This window comes from Taudactylus pleione, unplaced genomic scaffold, assembly GCF_031769625.1.
Source record: "Taudactylus pleione unplaced genomic scaffold, aTauple2 ptg000116l, whole genome shotgun sequence".
Taxonomy (NCBI): domain Eukaryota; kingdom Metazoa; phylum Chordata; class Amphibia; order Anura; family Myobatrachidae; genus Taudactylus; species Taudactylus pleione.
The window spans coordinates 5,443,083-5,467,629 of NW_028284518.1; the positions used below are offsets into that span (position 1 = coordinate 5,443,083).

General features: G+C 42.7%; 1 protein-coding gene across 1 annotated transcript; it reads left to right on the plus strand.

Annotated features, from left to right (window-relative positions):
* Nucleotides 1-8,280: 8,280 nt before the first annotated feature.
* On the plus strand, nt 8,281-23,812 carry SMIM13 (small integral membrane protein 13). Its single transcript, XM_088471651.1, has 3 exons — nt 8,281-8,353; nt 16,516-16,603; nt 18,338-23,812. The coding sequence occupies exons 2-3, from the start codon at nt 16,528-16,530 to the stop codon at nt 18,529-18,531; spliced, it is 270 nt and encodes an 89-aa protein (XP_088327777.1). The 5' UTR covers nt 8,281-8,353; nt 16,516-16,527; the 3' UTR covers nt 18,532-23,812.
* The last annotated feature ends 735 nt before the right edge of the window (nt 23,813-24,547 follow it).

Here is a 24,547-nt window from a genome sequence, read left to right on the forward strand (position 1 = left end):
GATGCTAATAATAATATCGCCACATGTACTAAAGTGTGAGTTTATCTAAAATGGCGCTTGGGCAGCCATTCGCACAATGGCGTCTTGCGATCTCATTTCCAAGATGGCGTCTTGCGGCCAGTCGCAAGATGGCGTCGCTGCGATTCAATTTTAAACTGAACTTGTCTCAGCCAATAATCCAGCTTCGACAATATATTGTGCATATATATATATATATATATATATATATATATATATATATATACTGTATATATATTACCAGAGCGGCAGCACTCCCGAACAAATCACACTCAGATCATGCTGTTAAGATGCAACGTTACAGTGCTTTAATGCACTTTTTTTCGAGCACCATACAGATTAAGAACAAAATTACTCACCCTCTTAAATACCTAAGACCCTCTACGATGCTGGACGCCGCTTCCTCGTGTCTGGCGTGTCGGGCTCGTCTGCTCGGAAGTGACATCAGCATAAGTGGAAACTAAGCACCATGAAAACAAAACACCGGATTGTACATATGTGAATATCAAATGGTGTCAATAGAATAGCCTTAATGCTGATATCATAGAAAACTAAAAGAAAAAAAATAAATTTGAATATCTAGACCAATAAAACATAAGTGAAAAATAAAACATGAGATTCTCACGTGAAATATAAGAAATCCAAAAAGTATTGAATGCACATACACATATGTATTATTGGTCTAGATATCCTGTTACACATACTTACAAAATCATCTGTTATTTCTCATGGGCCGCTAGCCAATCAGCGGCCGCTTTACATGTAGCGGCCGCTCAGTGGCTGGCTCCACATGTAACAGCATACACTTACACATGTTCAGCATGGTTCGGGTAAGTCGGTTTGTTTTAACAAGATCCTGGATGCTACGGAGAGCGGCGCCAGGATGGAGGTGAGTATAGAATCTTTTTTGCAGGTCCACCCACACGGATTTCTACATTGGACAAGTGGACCGACCTGCTGGTACAGGTAAGTATGTGTGATTGAGGTATGTTTGTAATAAATTTATACTATCTACAGTGTGTGTGTTGTGTCTTTATTTAACTATTTATTTTACAGTGGAGGTACAGGTGCTGGCAGCCTGCTGGCACTTGTAGTTCCACAAGTGCCAAAGGGCACTTGTGGAACTACACTGTAAAATACAATAGTTTACTTCTATTTAACACTTTATTACCCCCGTACCCACAGCCTAGGGGTGCGGGGAAGAGCCCCGGGCTTCAGACCAAGCCTGGGGTTTCGAGAGAGGTGGGATCCTTTCTTGTGGGGGTCCCCACCTCCCCTGATATCCCCGGCTTGGCCTGACCGGCTTGGGGTGAGAATGCTTTGGCCCTGGTAATAGGGTCTCCTGACTGTAGCACTACACCCCAGTCAGTTAGGGTTCGGTGCTGGTTTTAGATATAGGGAGACCCCTACGCAATTTCCCCCCCCTATATTTAAAACCAGGACTGGCCCTGCAGCCTGGTGCTGGTTTCTAAATTACGGTGGAACCCTACTTGTTTTGTTCCCCATAATTTTAGGAACCAGGACTGGCTGATCAGTCTGGGGCTGGTTATGCTTTTGGGGGGGACTCTATGTAATTTTTTAAAGAAAAATGAACCCTATTTTAACTATTTACAGGCAGAAACATACACAAATCACAATGATTTGTGTATGTTTCTGCCAAACTCGCAGCTCAGGAGGTTTAGAGTTTGAAAAGTCAGTTTAGCAGACAGTTTGCTGTCATCTCACCCGAGCTTGTAATCCCGATTCTTGGTAAATTTGAGAGATGTATCTTTTAGGTGAAAAGTACTTCTGAGTTTGCCCGATGGTGTGTTGATTCAAATTTGCTACAGTATCTCACCTGAGTTTTACGAGTGAGAAGAGAGAAATCTCTTCCTAACTCACCTGAGTTTGCCTTTAGTAAATTTGCGAGATATAAATCATGCCTAAACTCTCCAGAGATTGTCATCTCGACCAATCTCGATTCTTAGTAAATTTACCACTTAGAACCACTTGTTTGGAGAGTCCAGTTCTCAGTTAGGAGATACTCTAATTGAGCTTAGGAAGGAAAGGTTATCACTTTCTTATTTTTATGTTTAATTAAGGACATATCCTAAGGAGTGTCCTCTGGATCCTTAGTTAACAGCATGGATTTAACTGCAGCAATTAAGGCTTCCGTATTTACAGGACTGGTGTGATCTTTCTCCTGTAAGGAGTACAGCTCCAAATCTGAATCCTGCTGATTATCATCCTTTGCTGGCAAGGAGACTTCAGAGTAAGGCTCATAACCTGACTGAAGGGGAGTACGCAGGGGACAATTGTGAAGACATTGAGGGGCTGCAGGGTCCAAAAATGTGTTGCAGAGAGTTTGATACCTGAACAAGACCCTGAACCGATTGAGACAAGCCCTGAACCCAGGTAGGCTCAACGGATGTCTACTGAGGAGCGCTGGTCAAAAGGGAGGGCCCCACAGAAGTGGAATCTGAAGGGATGGTCTGGATAAGCCCAATTGTTTTTCCAGCTCCAACATTGTCAGTACCAGAAGTCATGGACACCACTGGCCTACCTCCAACACTCAGCAGCCCATTGATTGCTGGCCTTCCCAATTAGAATCCTTAACAGAACCCAGCTGGGTTCAGGTTTTACCACTAACCTCCAGCACCCATGACTCAAGCTGGGAATATCCCATCAGCCAGCCAATATAAAAACCTGCTTAGTGCAATCCTCCATGCCTGAGTATCTTTTGTTTCTACATAGGTGCTCCTCTCCAGTATAGGTTTCTTCCAGTGTTGTCTGAATTCCAGTATTCAGATTTCTCGACAGCACATCCTTAGACACATTTCCATCGGTGGTGTTTCCAGGCAGAGTCCTCATACTAGCTAAGTACTCTGCTACTTTCATGCTGGGAACCACCTACACTGGGCCTCAACCTGAGCCTTTACTGAGTAAAGTCAATATCCTCTTGTGGGGATTCCTGGTGAAGTCCTTTGGGGGTTTTAGGGGTAAATTTACTAAAGTGAGAGTTTTTAGAAGTGAGTTTTAGAAGAGATGCTGCCCACAGCAACCAATCAGATTCTACTTAACATTTAACTAGCACCTTCTATAAGATAGTAGCTAGAATCTGATTGGTTGCTATGGGCAACATCTCTTCTAAAATTCACTTCTAAAAACTCTCACTTTAGTAAATGTACCCCTTAGACTCTGTGCCAGGTTATTTGTTTGTGCCTATTCCACCTGTTTGCATTTATCTGCTATGTGTAACTCAGAGCAGAGTAGTCCACAAGCGCTGCTAGATAGAGTATTATCTGTCTCAGTTGTTCCTGTGGAAACATCCTGTATCCTCACCATGAGGAAGGAAAGTATTTCCGAAAAGCGTTGGTGTTGATTTGGAGTACCCCAGGTTTGGCTATCCACTATAATCCCTTTGGATCCGTTTTTACAACTAGTGGGGAAACTCTTCTCTATAGAAAGAGCCTTTTTTGTGGAGACTTTTTTTTAAAGAGATGAGGTATACCCTGTTTTCCTTAGGGTGTGGAGTAGAACAAACCATATAATGTGTGGGGACATGTAGTATATGGCTGAATTTTTTAATGTTTTTTATCCATATGGAAAAATACTTTTTATATTTATTGGATGTTTATATAAATGTTTTAAATATACAACTCATCCTGAATTATGTATTTATATGGATACACAAGGTGTTTTGGAACCTTTGGACTAAAATAAAAATATATTTTGCACAACTAAAGGAGGTCCGTTGTGAAAGAAACCTTTTGGTGAACATAGGGAGTGTTTATTAGGTGAGTGTCTCTCTTGAGGGATGTGACATTATCCACTAGATTACATCTTCACAATCAATGGTATACGCAAAGAAACCTTTTGATGCATGCATCTTATATACAGTATATGAGGTTAGTTCAAATGTTCCCATGGAATACATAGGAAAATTGCTGTTAATGGAAAATTTACGAGAATTTCCTGTTTTCTTGTTTGGATTTCCTTTTTTGGAGAATACAGGACGTTTCCACAGAAACAACTGAGACAGATAATATTCTATCTAGCAGCGCTTGTGGACTACTCTGCTCTGAGTTATATATTGTTCAAGAGGTGGTGTGCTTGAGAGTTGGTACTGAGCTGCAGCTAGGGTGCAAGTTACTCTTTCTGTGTGTGTTTGTGTTCTCTGTTACACAGTCACTTGCTGTCTGTTTTGAGCTCCAGGGTTATTGCAATATACTCTGTGCCTCTCATTGTGTGCTATGAGCTGTTCCCAGTGCCAACACATCCTTGCCTCTCACTGCATGCTACGCGCTGTTCCCACAGTGCCAACACATCTGTGCCTCTCATTGCGTGCCATCTGCTGTTCCCAAAGTGCCAGTAGGTATGCGTTTATGATGCCGGCAGTCGCTATGCCGACCGCTGGCATCTCCACTACAGAATCCCGGCGAGGGTTAATTAACCTACACCGGGAGACCGGCGCCCAGCATCCCGATCGAGGGGATGTCGGGCGCCATGCGTGGACAGCCGCGGGGGGGATGGTTAGGTTTAGGGTTCCGGGGGGGGACTTAGGGTTAGGCCCCCCCCCGGAGGTTAGGGTTAGCCTAGGGGGAAGGAGTGATAGGTTTAGGCACCCCCGGGGGGAACTTAGGGTTACGCACCCCCCCGAGGAACTTAGGTTTAGATGGTGGGGAAAGGGGGGGTTAGGTTTAGGCACTTAGAGGGGGGGTTAGGCACAGGGAGGTAGGTTAGGGTTTAGCACCCTAAAGGAGGGTTAGGGGTAGATTAGGTTAGATAATGCTTACCTTTCAGATGATCTGGATTTCCTTCCACGATGGGCTGGCGCTGCCAGGATTTGAACCATGCAGCCGGCGGTGTAACATATGTATTCCATGCCAGTACATATGTGTATCATATCTTGTTACACGCTATGCGCTGTCCAAACAGTGCCAACACCTCCGTATACCCTATTGCATGCTACTCACTGTACAAAAAGAGCCAATGCATCCATGTACCTTGTGGCACACTACCAAAATCCCACACTTTGTGTACTCAGCTCCACCTTCAGCATTTGTGCCTACTGTGTTAAACACCTCAGGGTATTTCGTAGCTACTACCTCTAGGAGTATCGCAGCCAGGGTTTAAAGTGGTCTGGAACGGGGCGGAACTGCATTCCGCCATTTGTAATTGGAGGTGGAACCTGTTCCGCCATATGCTGGTGGCCAATACTTATATAGATTGCATCTTACAGTGTATACAGTACCGGGGTGAAGCAGTAAGCGGGGTATGCGTTGCAGGACGGTACCAGGCTGGACAGGCACCGCTGGACAGGCGCCGTCCCTGCGCTCTGCTGCACTGGCCTCATGCTACAACCTGCCATTAGGTTACATACACCCAGCTCTGACTATCCTCTGGTCCCTTAATCCCTCTTTCTCCGTGTTCTTGGCTCAGCTCCTCCTGCCGCAGTCCCTGCCTGTGCGAGCTGAGCCCCAGATCAACCCAGTGTTCCCCCCTCCCACTCCTAACTCACTGGCCCCTTCCCATCCTGCCCACTACCCCCCCATCTAGTCCAGTGTTCCCCAACATCTCACTGCCACTGACACCCACTGCAGTGTCTCCCCCCTTACCTCCCTAACCAGCCCACTGCCCCATCTAACTGCACCCCAACCAGTCAAATCAAAATGTCCCCCGTCATTCACCCCAGTATACCCCCTTCATCTTAGTGTTCCTCCCTCCCACCCCTATCTCACAGCCCCACTTCCAATACAGCCTAGGACCTCCCCATTCGCAATGCCCCCCATCCAGTCCAGTGTCTCCACCATCTCATTAACCCCCTATCCTACTGTCTTCCACATTGCCAGCCATGGGGCCCCTCCCTTAACTCCCCAACCAGCCCACTGCCCCTCAGAAAGAACCCCCAGCTAGTCCAATGAGTGCCCCCCATTCAACAATGGTTTATAAACCTTGTTGTGTAATGTTTCGTACTATAATTCACTTTTTTGGGGGGCTCATACCCTGTTTATGTACACTGCAAGGTGCTGCAGAGCCTTTGTAGCACCATATAAATAAATAATAATAATAATAAAATAATAATAAAATTGCTCATTGCTTTGGAGTGCCCGTCTCACTCATGTTCTATACCTCAGTCTCCCCCCTGCTCTGCTGTATGGATGGATGAATGTGTATATATATATATATATATATATATATATATATATATATATATACAGTATATGTGTATGGTCCACAATCACACTTGAAAGGGAGGGGCTAGGGTTGTGGCATCTTCCAGGTAGACAGGAAGGGGGGTGTCTAGGGGTGTGTCACCCACAAAGGGGGGGGGGGGGTAGGGCAGATAGGGGGATAAGTTCCACCACCTCTTTAGGACCACTTTATGCACTGACTGCAGCTATACATCTTTCGGTGTGTTCCCCCGTAGAAGCAAAATACCAAGGCTCCAGAGCCTGGGACAGGGTGGTTCTGCTACCTGGGTCCCAACTGCTGCGCCGTGGCGGACCAAACATCACAGAGACCACTGTGGTCCTGAACAGATCAAATAAACTTTTCCTGGCATTTTTTTAGGAGAGGGACCTATTCACTGAATCCCCTTTAGCAGGCACTTTACCGAATTAGTGAGGTAACACCCGAAACGGGCAAAGTGGCCAGTGAGGGAGACTGTGCAGTAAACTACGGAGGTCTTCAATCCGTTGGCTTTCAACTTTATTTTTTGTTGATTACGTGTGCACAATTTAGCTGGACTCACTAATCACGCATGTGCAAAAATAGTATCAATCTTGGATACTATTATTTTGCTCATTATTTTCTGAATTAAATACAGACATTGGGATCCCATATCGATCTGAAAAATCGATATGGGACTGTCGATTGGCCATCCCTACAATGATTCATAACATTACCTGGCAGAACTTGGGAAATAATAGTGTGTTATAACTGGACTTATCTCTAATCTCCAATCGCTCTGCATGTTTATGTCTTCCTATCTGCAGTGCAGCATGATTTTACCAAGTTGCAGTTACTTATTTTTCTTTTTTTGCTCCCAATTCAGAATCAGCCCTTAAAAATGCAATGCAGAATTAATGTCCTGCAGGTTCGGACTGGCCCACTGGGGTACAGGGGTAATCCCCAGTGGGCTGCACTGCCTGAGAGCATTCCCCCTCCTCTAGGGGTCAGGTTCTAGACTATGCATTCAAATTATACATTGGTACACCACTCTATAAGTGGGTCAGTTACCTTGTGGTGCAAGACCACTAATAAACAAGGGTGCTTGGTTTGGTTGTATAAAAGCTATACCAGTCGATTCACCTAATGCACAGGTTCTCAAACTCAGTACTCAGGACCCCAAACAGGTCTGGTTTTCCAGGTCTCCTCACAGAATAATTAGCTCCACCTGTGGATCTTTTAAAATGTGTCAGTGAGTAATGAATACACCTGTGCACCTGCTGGGTGACCTGGAAAACGTGACCTGTGTGGGATCCTGAGGACCGAGTTTGAGAACCACTGACCTAATGGTTAGCCAAGCATCTGTGGTGGCTGGCCACACCCCCTGTGGTGTCTGACCACACCCCTTAAGAATGGGCACCACTGCCTACCACTCCATTCTCCCTGTGTGGGGCCCTCATGTCCCATTCCGACACTGATCTCCTGAGTGCCTCCTTATTCTGAAATGAAGTTTCAATAGCATCACCAGTGAAGTTACAATTTACTTTCCCCTGAAAAGCAGTCTTTCTGCAAGAGATTACTATAACCCAAAATTGTCATACTTTTCAATAGTCCTTAGTTTTTGCCAGGACAGTCCCTTTTTGGGTCAGTTGCTTTGGACTTAATCAGGCATGACCGGTCTAACTGGAATAGTAACTAATTACTTGTATGGCTAAGTAAGTGGCAGAGTCTAATATGTCCTATTTGAGATTCCGTAGTGCCAGGAACTTCTATCACGCTGATAAAACAGAGACTGCACTGACTGTGTCGGCCGTGTACAGTGTGTGCTGTATAGTAGGACAACATACTGATAGTCTGATACTGTACCAGTAACCAACCTGTTACAGTCACAGTCACACACCTCACAGCGCCACCAGTTGGTCACTTGCTGCACATATCTACACCACGCAGGCGCCTCCCAGTGCAGCTGCCGCAGTACTTACTGCTACACCCACCCCAGCAGTGAGGAGACGGACAGTGGGCGTGTCGTATAGCGTTTCAGATGCCTGATTGGCCGCCGTCGACTTTGGCACCAATGTGTGCGTGCGAAGGAGGGGCCATGCGGTGACCGTGCTGTGAGCGGCCGGGGCCCTGGACAGGTCCATTGCATTGTCTGCTACTACCTGGGACAGCAGCAGGAGCACAGGTAACATGTACGCAGCGTTATACCAGGCACTAGCTATGGCTCTCACTGGGGCCTCAGCCGGTGCTGCTGGTATGGACAGACCCCTGTCAGTGACTGGAACAGATTGACTTCCAAGGGCATAGCTACAGACTACATACCGGTGTATGTGGGCTGCACAGATGTCTGGACTAGTTATGTCACTCTCAGTGACAATGATGTCACCAGACAAATATAATATAACGCAGAATACATTGTATAGATAAGGGCATTTTGAAACACATCCTCCTTCCCTCAGCTGCTCTATGATTCAGTCTGCACTAAACAATGAGACTCAGTATATTCCCAGGCTGGGGTCAGCAGCTAGTCTCCGGAAACTCCTTCCCCACCCATACACAGACAGGCAGTATGATATGTGTGAGGAATACATATATTTGTTACATTGCATGCCTCTACTCTCTCATGTATCTGCATATGGTGTTCATCTTATCACATTGATAAAAGTACAATGGTACTGTAGTGATGCCTGATCTATTAAATGGGCTGGAAGCACAAGTTGAATACACACCAGAAAATGACATAAACTGGCACTTCCAGTTGTGTAAGATTGTGAGGTGTGCCAGTGTAGTGTAATGAATCAGCATGTGCCAAATCCCTGGGAACCCCAGAATAATTCCAGATATCATTTAGAAAACACTACATGCTTTATCAGACAGTCAGAAAATAGTTAATTATTGCACTTGAGTTTTAGTTGCTAGGCAACCTACAAACACAAACTGTGAGTAAACAATTATAAATGAGGACAAAGTAGTGCTTAGGCCTCTGCTAACCAGATGCTTTCTAGGCTAGTGACATAGTGAAGTGAATAAAAAAAATTATGTCACTCAGATATCTGTGTATATGTGTCGTGTAGACATAATCAAATATGGCTATTGTTTTGTTTAACCTTCAGGTAAAAGCTTGGGTCATTGGGGAATGCTGATGTTTTAGTGGGGTTATGGACATATCACCAGTAGCAGAACACTTATATTATGTAGTCCTTAAAGAATACTAAAAATATATGAACAATGTATATGCAGTTATTTTTTGAGTATATTACTTGCAAAATTAACAGCGTGTTTATGTATCACTACTTTTCCACTTCTTTCATTGTTTTTTTTTTAATGTAATTTCCTGGCAGGAACAATTGTGAACATGTTACAAAGATTGATTTTGAAAGTGAAAAAATGAGTTTCGCATTACATCAGTGACTGCACTTCATACAGCAGTCAGCAAATGTCCAGCTAATGCAGGGGATGCTTAACCCTTAACTGGTATAGTCAGTAACAGACCTTTTTGTATTGCAGTTTGCGTGTACAACACAATTTCCCTTCCAAAACATATCCAGACAAAAATTAAGAAGCAATTAAATTTTATCCAAGAGGATAAGTTCCACTTATGGCCTAAAATTAATATAGACCAGTTATGTGACATAAGTAGCGTGCACCAGTTAAGGGTTAAAACACAGGGCTGATTCAGCAGCGTACGAGCGATCATTATCTACTGCGCGTACGCTACAAGCGCACTGCGATTACGGACGCATTGAGGAACTCCTCACAGAGTGAGTGACAGGCTGTGAGCGTTTGTGGTGGTGATGATGGAGTGGTTGGAAAAACGCAGACGTGTCTGTCCATTTGAACACCGCTTCATGTGCGTGCGTAAATTAGTCACTACGATTGCATACGCAGTTTGAGTACTCGCTGTGTGCGACGAGACAAGCAGCTTCTGCGGCTGGTCAGACATGGTGTAAATGCTGCGTAACGGGCTGATGTGTGTTGATGGTACCGATGTATACACAGCAGTGCGAGGTTGGATGGATATGAGAAAGCAGCAGTGGACATCTTTTTGCTGGCTGATCTATGTAAGGCATTAGCATATTTTCGCTGCTGCATTCCATATGAAATAGCTGCGAATGCAATAGCGACCCTTACTGAATCAGACCCACAATGTGTATATTGATGAATGTGATAAGCGTACTGTACCTTGCTGTTGTTTTTTGTTACTTACATTACTTTTTTTCCTCACGTCCCTATTTAGCAGCATATGGCTGCCAGGTTTTACCGGCCTAAAGTGATCCCTTATCCCAGCGGTGGCTAAAGCAATGTCCAGCAGCAGACAATGAGAATCAGTCTGGTTCTTATTGGCTTGCTGTGCTGTAGCCAGCCGCGGCTGTTCCTGTCAGCTGTCACGTGTGACAGCGATAGCCAATAAAAATTAAGGCTGATTCTTATTGGCTGAGGCTGACCTACACCTGGCCATTGCGGTTCCTCTCCACCACCACCGGCAGCTTCACTCTGCATGCATTCGGGACACAGTGTACCCAAGATCGCGCACCTTGCTAGACAGCGTTCCTGTGTCTTTAACTACAGCTACGCTGAGACACAGCGCCTCTCAGCTAACAATCTAGATAATCAAAAGATGGCATATTGTGTGGACTAAGGGTCTGATTCAGTAAGGATCGCAACTGCGAATGCAATAGCGATTACGCACGCAGTCTCACTGCGAAGATATGCTAATCCATTGCGATCACTATGCCATCAAGGCACTACATAAGGACACCCACCTTACCTTACACACATTTGTAATGTTTAGCAAGACTGCAAAACCATCGGTAACATGGAGTACCATCACAGCCTCACGCACTCTTGCACAAGGTCAGACCTTACTTAGAAATTGCTAACCTTGTCGCACGCTGTGAGTACTCAAGCTGTGTATGGCATCGCAGTAGATAAAATGTATCCACGCCCATACAACAGCTGGCACACGTGCATTTCGGCGACCACCCCCGTCACCTCCCACAAATAGCACTTCCTGTCATTCACACTGTGATGGGTCTGCGTAGTCACTGCGATTACAGAGCCGATTGCAGTGGTTGGTTCGCGCACTGCGATGCATGTGCAGAACGCAACAATCGTCCATTTGCGTGCGTAATCACAGTTGCGATCCTTGCTGAATCAGGCCCTAAGAGTGGGGTGAGAGAGCTATCAGCTCACTGTTCAATTCTATACCAGCTGTGTGACTAAAACCCTGTTGCATGCAGCAATTACTTACAACCAATCTTTATTTCTCATACTGTGGGCATTGGTTTACTAATTGTAGTACGTACCTGAAATATTTTGTTAGTTTGTTTCCTTGGCTCAGAGCCCTAAAAAAGCATACCTCCCAACCACCCCGATTTTTACAGGATAATCCACGAGACCACATCCCCCTTCTATTTTTTTTATTACGACAAACCCAAATGTCCCTATTTGATCACAAAGATTTTCGGCCTTTAGAGTAGACCACTGAGTCCAAAAGTCTGGCCATACCTACCTTATACAGTCACTATGACCAATGTTCTGCACAACACTTATTTGACCAGTAAACAATCCCCAGTTGCAAGAAGCTGCACCAGTTTGGCCAATAAACGGACCCACATGTGACCACTAAACAAAACAATTTAAACAATAGATAATACAATTGACATAATGAATCACCAAATTCACAAGTAAACATTTGACCAGTTCATGATGCAACCACCATTTGAATAACAGAGATCCCATTAGACCTATATACAATGCACATAAATGACCAGTCAACAAACCTTGGACATTCCTCACGCATGTGCGCTGTGTTACTTCTGATTATGCTGTAAGGAGGGATTGATGGCTGACATGAGATGTAGATCTCCAAAGAAATCAGTCCTGTGATTGCTAGTGAAGGTTACTTCTGCCCATAAATTGTATGGAGCGCTAGTTTAATCAGGTAACCGCAATTTACAATAACCTATTTATTCAAAACTGCAATGAGTCAGTAAAAAAGTGCATTAACATCACACGGATACAAATTATTACATAAAACTAGTACAATTTATTGGGGATATGTGGATAAAGGAACACACAATGAGATGAAATACAGAACTGCTAATAAAGTCCCTCTCCTAAAGTGTGTCCACATTATCGGGCTCTACTATAAGTCCACTCCCTGAAATAAAAATCCTCTGGTCCAGGAGGTATATATCCTCTGTCAAAGGAATGTATATCCTTAAAGACAGCAATGAAGGCCATTGGGCAGCACATTGTCAACGGAATAAAAGACAGTCACCTGTTATCCTCTATGTCACTCCCGAAATCCCGAATGGCTGCCGCTGACAGCGATCATGGCAGTAAATGGGATACTCACGTGTAGCGGTGCGGCTTGGAGCTGAGGTGTTGTCCGGTGTGTTTTAAACGGAAATCACTCCATCTTGGGCTGCGCTATTGAAAGGAAAAATATCCTTTGCGCACAATTTCCTTCGGCTGTCAAATGATGTATGTTCCAGAGGAAGAAATAATGTATCCGAGTGAAATAAAAAGTATTTTGCCTTGACGCGTTTCTCCGGGTAAAGATGCTCCCCGGTTTCATCAGAAGTTGCAACAGATAAACAGTTCACTGGTCTTAACTGAAATCTTATTGGCTTGTACAAGTTCTGTAGAGGAGAGCTAGTCTTATCCGGATACTACGGTGATTTTCACGTGTGCCACAAGACTTTGCTAAGTGTGATTGGTCACAGCTAAACTCTGGTGGGAATAAAATAAGTCTATAAAGGCCAGTGTAGTATATTTTAAAACTTAAAGCCAAATAACTTTTCTTGGGTTATATGTGCCCAAAATTATCATTTTAAATCTGTTCAAATTTTATAGGATTGATCTTAAAAACGAGCCAACCGATACCCCTAATAGGTGCTTGTGTATCCAATCCATTTTCATATTCTGTTAATGTCTTTATCATCACCTCGTGTAGTGAATCATTATGTAGTTTAACCACTCTTAAGCTGGCCACACACTGACAACTTTTTCATCTAATCAGCCAGCTCAATGTTTCTGGGCAACTAAACAATCAAGAAGTTTTACTCCATACACTACCAACTTTGTCATTCGATATACCCAATATTCTGTCTCCGAAAGTCATTTGTCACAATTTTTTTCTCTCAATACATATTCTTGTTTGACAGATCATCACCGTTGCTATGCCGTGGGACTGTACACAAAGGGCACTGCAGTCGGAAAATAGTCCCAGGCTGCAAGACTGAGTGCCAATAGCTGGGGATGAGGAGCCTAGCTCCCAGCGCTCCAGCAGTGCAAGAATTAAAGCCCCGCTGCTCCGTGCCAGACAGGGGCGTAGCGAGTGGAGCGTGAGCGCCTAGCAAGGGGCTTGCTGCATCAGGGGTAAAGTGGGCCGGAACAGGTGGAATTGCGTTCAGTCACCTGAATTGGTAGGCAGAACTAGTTCCACTTCTGCCATGGCCTTGACCCTACAATTGTCCTAACAGGTGTAGTGTTCACTCTAGGAAAGACAGGAGGCAGGACGGCTATCTAAAAATGGCACTTCTGTGTGCGCCCCTGAAATACGGGCGTAGTCACTCAAAAAGGGGTCATGATCTTGAGACGAGCCCCCTTTTCATCACTGTAGGGGGCATGCCCAGTACTTGCAGAGATGCTGGGCTGCCTCCAAGCTCTCACCGCAGTGTAAATAGAGGCCGTGCGCATAGCATCTATTCACTGGAACTCCCATCCCAGGCGTACACATTATATGACCCGCACAATGTATCTTTACGATCTGCATCAGAATGATATATCGTGCAATGGATCACCTAAAGTTTACCTGGCTTTAGTTTTGGAGGGAAGTATCCCTGCTCCAGACTGGCACTTTGGGTGTGGTTACCTGTGCAGGTGGTCTCGGGCACAAAGGTGTCACCACTCCCCCACTGTCCGTTAGGGGCAATGTTAAATGTGTACATGCACATAGCTTTATTTGTTAAGGGATTCAGGGTGGTTTACCCCCCCCCCCTCCCCCACGCCCCCTGTAGTGGACATAAGTGATATAGGTTTAATTTTCCAGTGTCCCATGTTAGAATATACTCCGCATAAAAAGACCAATTAGGCCTCTTTATATTTTTATGTGTTTTGAAATTTGATCTTAATAAACACTCTTTATAAACAACCTTTTTATCATCCTGAAATAACTTATCAAGTGTCCCACCAATGGACTGATTATAACAGGTTGTTTTCACTGTTAAGTCGTAATTATAGGCACATTCATTCAAAGATTTTAAGCATGGGCCTCAATACATTTTACACCCACGATACTTTTTCGCCTGGTTGACATTTCGCCTATATAGCGTGTTTTGAGTGCGGAAACTTTTTCGCGCGCATCCCCACAATTCCCCGTATTCAATATGAAACTACGCAATATAAAAAATCCACCTGCTGCAGGCACCTGCAATCAAAAAAACACCTGGGGCGTACTTGGGGACCCCCCTGGAGACTATTTCGCTAGTTTTTAACTTTATCCCCAAACTTTTTTTTTATTCGCCCCCAAATGAAAGTCATTTTTTGGGGTGTTCTTAAGTCTTTTTTAAGAATTTTTTGACGCAGTTTATCTTTGGGGACTCTCTTAAGGCTGCACGGGGATTCCCGCAACGTTTCACTCCAAGACCCCAATTCTGCACTTTTTTCCGCTTGCTATTCATAAGCAAAACTTTTTCGCCTATTACATTGCATTGAGTTTCCGCCTAGGCGGAAAGTCTTTGAAATTGAAAACGGCGATACTTTTCCGCCAGGCGAAATGACCTCATCGGCGAAACTTTTTCGCCGATCTCGGCTTTTCGCTCCAAATTGAATATGGCCATAGTTGTAATTTTGCAGTTAAAATAACCTAATTATTTACAATATTTTTTCATCAGAACAATTAAAAAAAGATACAGTGCATCATGCAAATATTATTTTTCAATGTATCATTGTCCAACTTTTGCAAAGTTGGATAAAAAAAAAATTTTTATTTTTTTTTGTAGTGTTACACGACAGATTGTATTACATGGCCCAATCATTTACTTCAAGAAGAGTCAAAGTTTAAGTGTGAGGCCCTGGGAGTCTGAAGTCTATTTATTATTGTTTACTTACATCGCACCACCAATTACACAGAGCACACAGAGAATATTAGTTATTCACATAGGTTTCAGGCTCTTTGGAGATTTATAGTCTAAGGGCCTGGTTCAGAGTCTTACGCTAATGCTGCTGCATTTGTATACCGAGCTGATCATTTCATCATCGCAGTGCGGAGTGAGTCTATGGTCCCGTAGAGTGGCTGCCTGTGGAAATTGAGACACAAAAGCCATAATTCTTTGGTATGGGATCGCAGACGCAGGATGTGATACCCCTAAAATGGTCGCGACACGCCTGCATACTTTGCCGCCACTCCCCTTTACCTCCCCCAAGCGCTCCCTGACTGTTGAGCACTTTGTGAATAAAAAGTTGCTGCGAGTGACTAGTGTAAAGCACCTTGACGCATGCGTATTGCGAATTAGACGCATGCGTGGCTTACTGATCACTCAACTCCGTAAAACTGGAAATAGCGTACAACTCTGAGTCGGGCCCTAAGTTATCTAACCCCAAAGTGCACATATATACAAACAGCAGGGTACATTTTTATTCAGTAGCCAAGTACCCTACCAGTGTGTAGTGTTCATTCTAGGTATGGTGGGGGAGGGCAGGGCAGGGCGGGTTGCCGGACCATAGAAATGACACTCTAGCTCGCGCGCGGCCGTCAAGGGGGCGTGGCCACAAGAAAAGGGGGCTTGTCTGTAAGACGCGTCCCCCTTTCATGACTCTTGGGGACGTGCCCAGTACTTAGGGACATGCAGGGCTGCCCCCAAACCCTTACTGTGAATAGATGCCGTACACCGCCCCCCCCCCACTGCGGGATACTTCAGCCCGTCAGTGGGAGATTGGCACCCGGCAGGTTGTTTTAGCGTGGTACCGCCATAAGGGCAGGGTGCAATCTTGCCCTTTGGAAATCAGGCAGGGCGTGGCACCCCACCAAAACAGCCTAGGGATTGTGGGAGGAAACTGGAGTACTCGGGGGGGGGGGGGGGGGGGAAGCAACACACAAATATGGAGTACATACAAACTCCACACAGATATGGCCCCGGTCAGGAGTTTAATTTATGAAAATTGTCGCATGAAGTAGAATATTTTAAATAACTGTAGTGCATGGTAATAGTCCACCCAATCTGAGTTAATAGATATGAATTGTAAACAATATACACACACCTAAGAGAACTAATTTTAATAAGTATTATATAGTTAAGAAAATTATGTTATACCAATAAATATTGTTTTATATTTCAGACCATAGAAAACATGTGGCAGAGTGTTGGTTTAACATTTCTGGTCTTCGTGGCCACATTAATATGTGTCCTGCTGTTTATGCTGTGCGGTGAGTAAAATGTTTCTTTGGGTTCTAGTGACATGTATAAAACAAGGCCAAAAAGTTTAAACATTGATCAGTTCTATAAACTTTACTTTATTCTGCTCTGACTTTGCTTGAAAAAAAAAAAATCATATGTGAAAATGGAAATGAGGTGGGAAAGCTGTCTTTATGTAAAACAGGGCAGTTTATTTATTGATTCAGGTCAGTTAGTACATCCCTTACCTTTTCAATTGTGTACATCCCTTACAGCAGTGATTTTTAACCTCTTTCAACTCGAGGCACACTACACAAGATTTTAAAATTGCCAAGGCACACTATCCGGCGATGCGGCGTGCGTGACCTATGATAAAACACACTACATTGGCTCCCACATAATATAATATGCACACTACATTGGCCTCCACAGGAACAGTACAAGTGCGCTGAGCTGACCGCCATGGCACACTAGTTGAAAAACGCTGCCTTACTGGTTCAAATTTTTAGTTCCTCTCCTTTAAATCCCTGAGCCACTCTAACTCCACCCCCCACATGCACATGGCATCTGGATGACAGGTCGACAGTAAAACGGTTGACCGTGAATAGGTCGACGCCAAAAGATCGACTGACAAGTTCTACAGTGTAAAAGGTTGACATGTACAAGTGGTCAACACAAAAAAATGCTCAACACACGCTCTCCTTTTTTTTTTTTCAACATTTTTAGGGTTAGGTACTCGGGGGAGGGTGAGAGTTAGGATTAGGCACTAGGGGGTGGGTTAGGATTAGGTTTAAAATACAAAAAAATAGGTGTTTAACTTTTCAGTCATCCTTTCGTACCTGCCGATCTATTTACCCTGTCGACCATTTGATGTCCTCCTATACATTGTCGACCTAACACTTGTCGATCTCTTATACCACACACACCTCGCTTACATTTTTCACTCTCTCTTGCCTTCCCCAATCTGCTAATAAGCGGCACCTTGGTTCCCTACTTGATAACTACAGCCCGCTTCCAAGGCTGCTCCTGTACCATTTCCCACCTGCAGAATCAAATTATACCCCAATCAGATTCTCCTTCAACCTCAAAAATTGTTAAACACGCTGCCTACAATCTCACTCCTTGTTCAACCCTCCTGCCTCCCATCTTAGCATTGCTTGTGCCAACTGAATTGTATACACTTAAGATGGATACATATATCGACCATTCGATCAAACAGCCGATATATGTAACCAGTGCGTCAGCAGGTGTGTACCTCCTATATGTCTGAGAACGATGTAGTTCAGACATATTGCAGGTGCTCTGCAGCACAGCAGATGGCCGATATCTCTGCAGATATATTGGCGCATCTGGCTATGTGTACGGGCAGTCATCCGACTGTACACGCTGCTGCATCGGCCACCGGTGATTGACTCAACTGCCCACCCAACTTTTGCCTTTTGGGAATGTGTTTTGCCCTCCTATTTCCCTAATGTGCCACACAGCAGAAGTTTGTGGAGCATTACAAATAATCATGTTGGACATTTTTGTTTAACTATAGGTTAGATCAGTGTTTCCCAGGCTAGCTCCTCAAGGCTTCCGTACTTGAGCACAAGTGACTTAATTTGTACCTTTTGCCCATTTTAATTTAATCATCTGTGCTCAACCTGGATTGTTATGGTCCCTTGAAGACCAAGATTGATAAACAATGGCTTAGACTGAAAAAGAACACCTGGTTTGTTTGGATATGCTTATTGCTTAGTAACATAATGTGATTCTCTTCTTAGGTTGGTACGTGGTGTGGCATCTATTTCTGTCTAAGTTCAAGTTCCTCAGAGAGCTTGTGTGTGATAGTGGGTCCCTGCAAGGAGATAGTGAGTCATCGGATTCTGTTGCAGAGTTAGAATCTCCATCTACTCCACAAAGAACAAGACCAAAATCCGCACGACAGAGGAGAGCTCCAGCAGAAGAGGCAACTTAGGAATGACGTCACCGTTCAGACTTCATGTTCGGGGGGATATCTGACACTATATTTCAGTGTATGCACTATCCACTCTGTGACTTTACAGAAATACTGACTTCATAAAAGTGGGGAGATGGAAGTGGATACATTTAATCTATCAAATCTGTTTGTCAGACTTTACATATGTAGAATAACTCATCAATTGATAGGAAGCGTTAGTTGCATGCCTTTGATCATGCAGACAAAATGAACATTTTGCAGCTGCACTGATTGTCTTACTGGCTTCAAAGAATGAATTTGGCTGCTTAAAAATGTACTGCTCTGCGTTTACATATGCTGAATTATTTAGTGTGAACTACATTTTTTTTTTTTTGTCTTTTTGGTCATCACTTACCATCAGTAGCCTCCAGTAGCACTTTTTGGGTTCATGTATCTACTGTAATCACAAAGGAACACTAGTCTAAACTACCATGTTGTTAGATATTCAATGAATTTATCCTGCTGCCATGGTGTCCTGCAAATAGTACTATGACAACCGCCTCCAGAGTGCAGGTTTACAGTCCCCTGTGCTGCACTTCCTGCCTTGTGTTATGTCATTGGGCTTTCTATCATTGTGTATGCAAGAACAAAATGCTGTGAGAACATCATAATCAGGATTATCAAATTCATAACTGCAACGAGTTACAGGCATTTTTATTTAAATGAGCAAACTTTAACGGGTGCTTTTTATTCCATATGTCAGACAGAAGTTATCACCACTGTTCATTCTCAAGGAAGTATCATGATCCTGAACTTCAGATCTTCAAAGTGGATTTATCTGATCACACACTGGATGGTGCACCGTGACTTGTATAATGTCTACATGTCTATATTTCCCATTGTAAAGAATGCCCACACAGGGACCTTGTTTATCTGCTGTGCTTAACAAAGCATTTAGGGCCTGATTCAGCAAGGGTCACTGATGAGATCGTGTACGCAGATGGGCGATTGTTGCGTGTGTGAATGCCCCACTGCGATCGGGACTCAATCGCAGTGACTACACAGACCCATCGCAGAGTGATTGACAGGAAGTACCATTTGGAGCTGTTCGGAGAAACGCAGGCGTGCCAGTGCGTTTGCATGCCGTTACAGGGGGTGTGCATAAATTGGCCACTACGATGGCATACGCAGCTTGAGTGCTCACTGCGTACAGGAAAGTTAGCAATTTATGAGTGAGGTCTGACCTGCTGTAAACTTGCGAGCGGCTCCGATGCACTTCAACATTTTGGCTGGATTGCAAGGTTTTACGGATGTGCGAGAGGCGAAGTGGACTTCTGCATGTTGTCCGTGCCAGTGCTTTGTGATTTTCCATTAGCATACTTTCGCAGCAGACCTGCGTACGCATTTGCAGCCGCGATCGCATTAGCGATCCTTGCTGAATCGGGCCCTTAGTCCCTTCTGTTGTCTTACTGTGAAACTATTGTCCACCAGGTGACTATAAAAGTTTGCTGTTGCTTTATTTCCTTTGTTGCAATATGTTACTTTTCATACAGTCATATCTAATATATGTAAAATCGGCAATAGCTCTTGCTAGTACACTGTTAAACTAGGCACACTGGAGCAAAGGGCATTCGTTCCGACATCTGAACGAATGCCCGTTAACAGTGATTGTGCGTCCACATTGGCCGACTTTAATGAACGACGTAGCGATCACCGTTGCATCATTCATTAACAATTTATTGGCTGCTAGTGATATTGCTAGGTTCGATGTGCAGCACCTCAAACCTGGCGACAATCACTAGCGACCGTGGAAGCGCGCAATCGCCGGTACATAATGAGCGATGTAGGCGATATGTTGTTACGAAACGGCATATCGTCCCGACATCACTCCAGTGTGTACCTAGCTTTAGTATGTATGCTAAGTTAACTTTCATATTCCCATTACATAGGCTTTAGTAGAGATTCATATCTATACATTGTAACATACCATGCAGATGTTGGGTAAGTTTACCTGATATTGTATATTTTTTTTATTAATAACCTCTCCTTTTATAGTATGGTCTTGCAGCACTTGCTTCTAATAGGGGTATTCAATATGGGTGCGATAACATTGTTTTTGCGTTAATATCGCACTTTTTAACGTTTTTGCGTTAATATCACTTGTTTTAATTTTACACCGTATTCAATTTCAAAGACTTATCGCATTTTTGGAAAGTCTTCGATAAAAAACGGTGATAACTTTTCACCATTGAATAGGTGTCGAAAAAAAGTGCAGACTTGGGGTTTAGGGGTGCAGGCTTAAAAAAAATAGCCTGCACCCCTGAGATTGACATTTAAAAAAGAACTGTGTCAAAAAAAGTTTACAAAAGAAATAGGGACACCCCAAAAAATTATTTTAAAAACTGGGGTGAAAACAAAAAAAATGGGAAAAAAATGATTAACAATAGGCAAATAGGTTCAGGGCTATTCTGCAAGTATGCGGCAGATGTTTTCTAGAATAGAATTATAGCGGCAGGTGCACAAATGCAGAATTTTTAAAAACTTACTTTAGGGACATCAAAATATGCTAGTACCCATTTTCATGTACCCCAAATTTGATGGGACCACTTAAAAAAACAAAAAAAAATAACCTAAAAAAATAACCTAAGTGCTCTTCTGCATCACTTCTTCAATGTCGGGAAAAAAACACCTGCTGCGGCTATTTAAAGCCCCGACTTTCAATTAAAGGCTAAAACGGGGGTACCCATAGTGTTCCCCCATGTTTTTACAACTTTAGGGGGGTCTTACAATTATTTTAAGGAAAAATTCGTAACTTTACGCAAATCCAACTTCGGAGTTTCCGGTTTTCGTTAATTTTATTTTGAAAACGGGGATAAGCGGGAGCGCGCACCATACCTTTACGCAGAAAAAAACTCCGATATGAAACGTTAACTTCGCCAGGGAAGTTAACCTTTCATATTGAATACCCCTCTAAGTCTGCATGCTGCTTTCACCCCAGTCCTTGCCACAATTATAGGGCAAAGATGGCAACAATGCCACAGGATCGCATCAGTCAAATAGTTGCTACTGCTATTTTCTTATGCTCTTCAGTTAGGTTATTAGTTGGAGTACTGTAAGTGACATTTAAAATGTTGTGTATTACGAATGGTTTTATCTCGCTGTATCAATTTAGAAGATAGGTTTACTCACCATTTTGACACTTAAACTACAATACCTATACTAAATTGTTTTAAAAGAAATGTAGTTGTCTCCTAATAATGGAAAAGTTTATTTGGGACAGTGAACGCATATCTGTTAAGCTAGGCACACACTTATACAATCATACCTGAGATGCGATACTTCTTACAATTACACTTAAGATTGAAAGTCCAGATGACCATGCAGATTCATGCGTACACACTATTGCAATCTGCCATTCCATCTGTGATCCTCATCTCCTGAGACCTTGCTGAAAAGGTTGTGACTGCAGGAGTGGGAGCATTGAACATTTGACATTGTACGATAAAACGTGTGTGATTGTACAATGTCCAATGAAACATGATCATCATAGGTGCGTACACTTAAATTATCTCACGAATGGGTCAAGAATCGGAAGATCTATCGAATGATTGCATAGGTGTGTACCTAGCTTTAGGGGATGTATTGGCTTAATCCAATAGTGGTAATTTGTAGGGACCACTTGGTGCAAATATGTCATGTCATTACATTCTATCATCTTTTTTAATAAATGTGTACTATTTATAGCCGGTAATGAAAAATGTTGACATGCATATGATATGAATGGCTCAAATACAATGTTTCTGCATAAGTAGAAACATTCATTCATCACTGGACTGTAGCCTGACTGCACTAAATGAAGCATGACTGTGTTGTTAAATTATTCTTTATAGATATTGTGTATTCATTTTTTAAAACTAATTTTAGAATATTGTTCCCTCAATTCTTTGTCTTTTGCAAAATGATTTGAGGGTAGTGGTGTTTTAAGAGCAATATATTGAAGACTTTTAATGCCATCTGATTAATTCTGCAATAAGTTATTTACTTGTTACCTGCCAGTATAATGTATCCTTACCATGATAGATTGAAGTTTTAATGCATATGGTGTTGTGGAGGTTTCTTTAAAACACCCAGTAACACAGCATGTTGAGTGCTGTAGCTCAACTGCGTCCTGACGGCTGTGGTATGACTGCCTATGCATTTTGTTTTTCCCCATTTGTTTATTAGAAATTCATATTGTGCAATATAAGAAGGACATATTCAACTTTTTTTTTCTGCTGTTGTGGCATTATTTATTTCCGTAAAAAAGACTAGGTTAATTTGAATTGTCTTGTAATATATATAGAATTAGATGGTTTTATATTTGGCTGCAATAAGATTTATTTAAGGCTGTCCAAACCTTCTTTTAGTTTTACAACAGCTTTGCCTTAGGTATTCAGTCTTTTACTATGTCATTACATGGCATCCTCTTATTAAGACCATACCATGCTAATAATATTGTCATATAAGCTAGTGTCTTTAAACTGTGGTTGTCTGTGCCTCACCAAATGCACTTTATACTAAATGCAGCATCAAGGTTCAAGGAATTCATTTAATTACATGATTGCACATACAGATGGACAATTTCAGTATGGATCTGTGGAATTGGAATTTTTGCCTGGCTCAATTGATTTGGAAATAAAATGTACTTTTTCGATTTGGGAACATTTTAGTTGAATAGGATGTCTGCAGATTTTCCTAGAAGATGCTGTCGTGGTTAATTACATAGCCCCAGCGAAATTCTGCCTGGTCATCTACCTGTTGTGTAATTGCCTATATTTACGCCAAATGGCATCTGTCTCTTTGTAGCCTCATACACCACTTCGGTGCTGATAATCCAAAAAAATAATGTAAGTTATTTTCAAAGTTTGGCGACGTTTGTGCTTGGTAAAATACAGTTGTGTCCAATGAGAGCACTCAATACATCGTACGCTGTGCTGCAATGAACCTCTGAGATGTGTTAATAGAAGTGATTCTTATGCTCGGACAAATTGAAGACAAAATGATTTTAACTAGCATTGTTTTTCATTATGTGTGTACATGCCTTTAGGATTATCATGTTGGGCATTTTATTAATAGCTGTAAAATGCTTTCTCTAAGATTTTGCGTCTACAGTGTTATGAATTATTAAAGATGATGCAGAACAAAGCTTTTTTTTTTTTTTTCTTTTTTTTTTTTCTTTGTATGTAAATGTCCTCATTCAGGAAATCAGGATGCTATGATTATATCTGACTGTGTATTTTATCACTTACTTTTTGCTGACATTACATTTATTAAAGGTAAACTGTAGTACTTTTCTGTATGTAGGGTTTGTCTGTGTTCTATTATATAAGTGTTCAGTAAAACAAATAATATATGTAACTGCAAGCACAGTACATTATTTTTCTTTTGAGCATATGAATTCATAAAAATGTAGTAGTTATTAGCACCTCATCCTAGACCAACGAGTTTGTGTCCGTATCACCGGTAATAATGTAGGGTGTGCTATAAAAGATAGACAGTTAAAGATCGACAATGTCTAGATAGACACCAGATATTAGATAGGCAATAGGTCAACGCATAAATGGTTAACACGTGGTTTTTTTTTTCCAACTCTAATCTTCAGCCTAACCCTAACTAACCTCCACCTCCCTTGGTGCCGAACCCTAGCCGTCTGGGTAGGTGCCTGACCCTAACCATCCCTTCTATTGCCTAACCTTAAACCTCCGGTGAGTGCGTAACCCTCCCTCCTGGTGCCTAACCCTAACACTCCGGTAAGACCCTAATCCTAAAAAAAATAAGTGTAGACCATTTTTACATGTCAACCTTTTGTCCCTTGCGACCTATTGCCTGTTTAACATGTGGTGTCTATCTAGACATTGTTGACCTTTTAATTGTCTATCTATAGTCTGGATACCAATAATGTAATAATAATAATAATGTAACATTTCTTTGCTTAATATATACAGTTGTATGCTAAAGGTTGGGCACTCCTGTTCCAATTTCATATTTCACTAGATCTAAGTGAAGATACATTAAT

What these genes read in the sequence shown, in the direction of transcription:
- SMIM13 (XM_088471651.1), top strand. Translation starts at nt 16,528, where the DNA reads ATGTGGCAGAGTGTTGGTTTAACATTTCTGGTCTTCGTGGCCACATTA. An exon ending in CCTGCTGTTTATGCTGTGCG is followed by an intron (nt 16,604 to 18,337) that starts GTGAGTAAAATG and finishes TTCTCTTCTTAG; the next exon opens with GTTGGTACGTGGTGTGGCAT.